We start from the raw sequence: 1,874 nt of genomic DNA, 5'->3' as shown, positions 1-1,874 counted from the left end.
GCTAGCCACCTAAATGTTTAACTTAAAAATTTAGCTAGCCACCTAAATGTTTAACTTAAATTTTTAGCTATCTACCGAAATACTTAGGTTGCAACTTATTTACCTAGCAAGTTAAATATTTAGGCAGCTAGCTAAATATTTAGGTGACTAGTAAAATATGTAAGTTGCAACCTAAATATTTAGGTAGATAGCTAAAAATTTAAGTTAAATATTTAGGCAGCTAGCTAAATATTTATATTGCAAGCTAAATAGTTAAATAAAACAAAAATATTGGTGGTAATTTTTGACTGTGTAACGTTACAAACGGCAGCCCGTACTGGAGCCTCAGCGGTGGACACTATCCAGTGTTTCTGATTTCCTTCCTGGTGCTGTGGGTCTCATTTTTTTCTCTTTTTTCCTCTCTCCATCTCTTTCCAACTTCACTCCCTGTCTTTCCTTCTTTTCTCCTCCCCTTCCAGACTGCAGGTGTTAACACCACAGATAAGGAGATAGAAGTTCTCTACTTGCCCAATGTTACATTTGAGGATGCTGGGGAGTACACATGCTTGGCGGGTAATTCTATTGGGATCTCCTATCACACTGCTACTTTGACGGTGCTTCCAGGTACATGACCTCGTATGGTGTCTTTTTGTTTCTTCTTTTATCTTTTCCCTTTTTTTATTTGTAATATTAGTTACCTCCGTGCAAGGCAAGTCCTCAACATGCAATCCCATTTCAGATATTAGACGTGCAAAGATAACCACACTGATCAGAGAGCAAATATTGTATAATATTGATAATATAATGGTGAGCTCCAAGATTTGATCAAAACAGTTGAGGATTTGTCTTCAGTCTTCTCACCTCTCAACCTCAGCTTTTAATATATATGTACACACATATATAATTTGTTTTACACTTATACTATTTGTTGCCTCCTTTTCTGTTTTCTGGCTCTGATAATTGGTTCTTCTCTCTGTTAAATGTAAAAATGGAAAAGTACGAGTCAACATTTGCTTTCATGTCGGCTCACCTTTCTCAATTATCAGAGCTGAACCTCTGTTTTACAGTAAAACTCGTGCACGTGAACGTGACCCTCGTCATCCTGCTCAATCAAAGAATGATCACATGCCAAATGCTACTGCTAATCCTACATTAAGCTAACCAATAATGCTAATGCTAATTTTACAAAGGGCTATAAGTCAGGAAATTTTAAACATACACAACTAAAAATGTATACAGTACCGTAGTATCAAAAACAATCTTTAACAAAATCTAAATGCAAATTAAAAAACAAGATTCCCAACTGTTTGTCAATCATTTGGGGGTGGCCCCTGGGTGGGGGGGGGGGGCACTTGACCCCCCTCTAGCTCCGCCCCCTCTAGCTCCTCTAGCTCCGCCCCTGCTCACTCTCAACCAACTTCAGCACATTTTGAAAACAGGAAATTCAGACTTTATGTTTCTGTGCAGACGTGCTGTTCTGTTTGCACTCGCTAAGCAGTGCTGTATAAAGTACCTCAAAGTGATACTTGAGTAAAAGTACAAGTATCTTATCATAAAAATAAGTAAAAGTTAAAGTCTTCTCTAAAAATTTAACATGAGTAAAAGTCTTAAAAGTATCTGATATTTTTTGTACTTAAGTATCAAAAGTAAATTTCTGACAGTAAATCTACTTAAGTATTAAAAGTAAAAGTACTGAGTAAAAGTGAGCAGTTAGATTTTACAAAATGACATTTATTGGGAGGTGACTTCTCCAAAAACTATATTTTCTAACAGCGTGCAGCTGTGATGGGTTGTGTACAAGATAATAGTGTCAGAATGGTATATACAGTATTTATTAGGGGTGCAACAATACATGTACCTGTATCAAACAGTGCTTTAGGTTCAATACACACTTG

The 1,874-nt window shown here is 36.5% G+C and overlaps 1 protein-coding gene across 1 annotated transcript in view; it reads left to right on the top strand.

Annotated features, from left to right (window-relative positions):
- Positions 1–1,874, top strand: part of fgfr2 (fibroblast growth factor receptor 2) — a gene marked incomplete in the record, with an annotated part of 61,159 nt that overhangs the window by 40,215 nt on the left and 19,070 nt on the right. Inside the window, 1 exon segment of the mRNA XM_014021153.1 lies at positions 459–603. Within this exon segment, the coding sequence (XP_013876607.1) occupies positions 459–603 (145 nt within the window).

Source organism: Austrofundulus limnaeus, unplaced genomic scaffold (genome assembly GCF_001266775.1).
Source record: "Austrofundulus limnaeus strain Quisiro unplaced genomic scaffold, Austrofundulus_limnaeus-1.0 Scaffold280, whole genome shotgun sequence".
In the NCBI taxonomy this organism is placed as follows: domain Eukaryota; kingdom Metazoa; phylum Chordata; class Actinopteri; order Cyprinodontiformes; family Rivulidae; genus Austrofundulus; species Austrofundulus limnaeus.
This window is presented reverse-complemented; position numbering and strand designations above follow the sequence as displayed.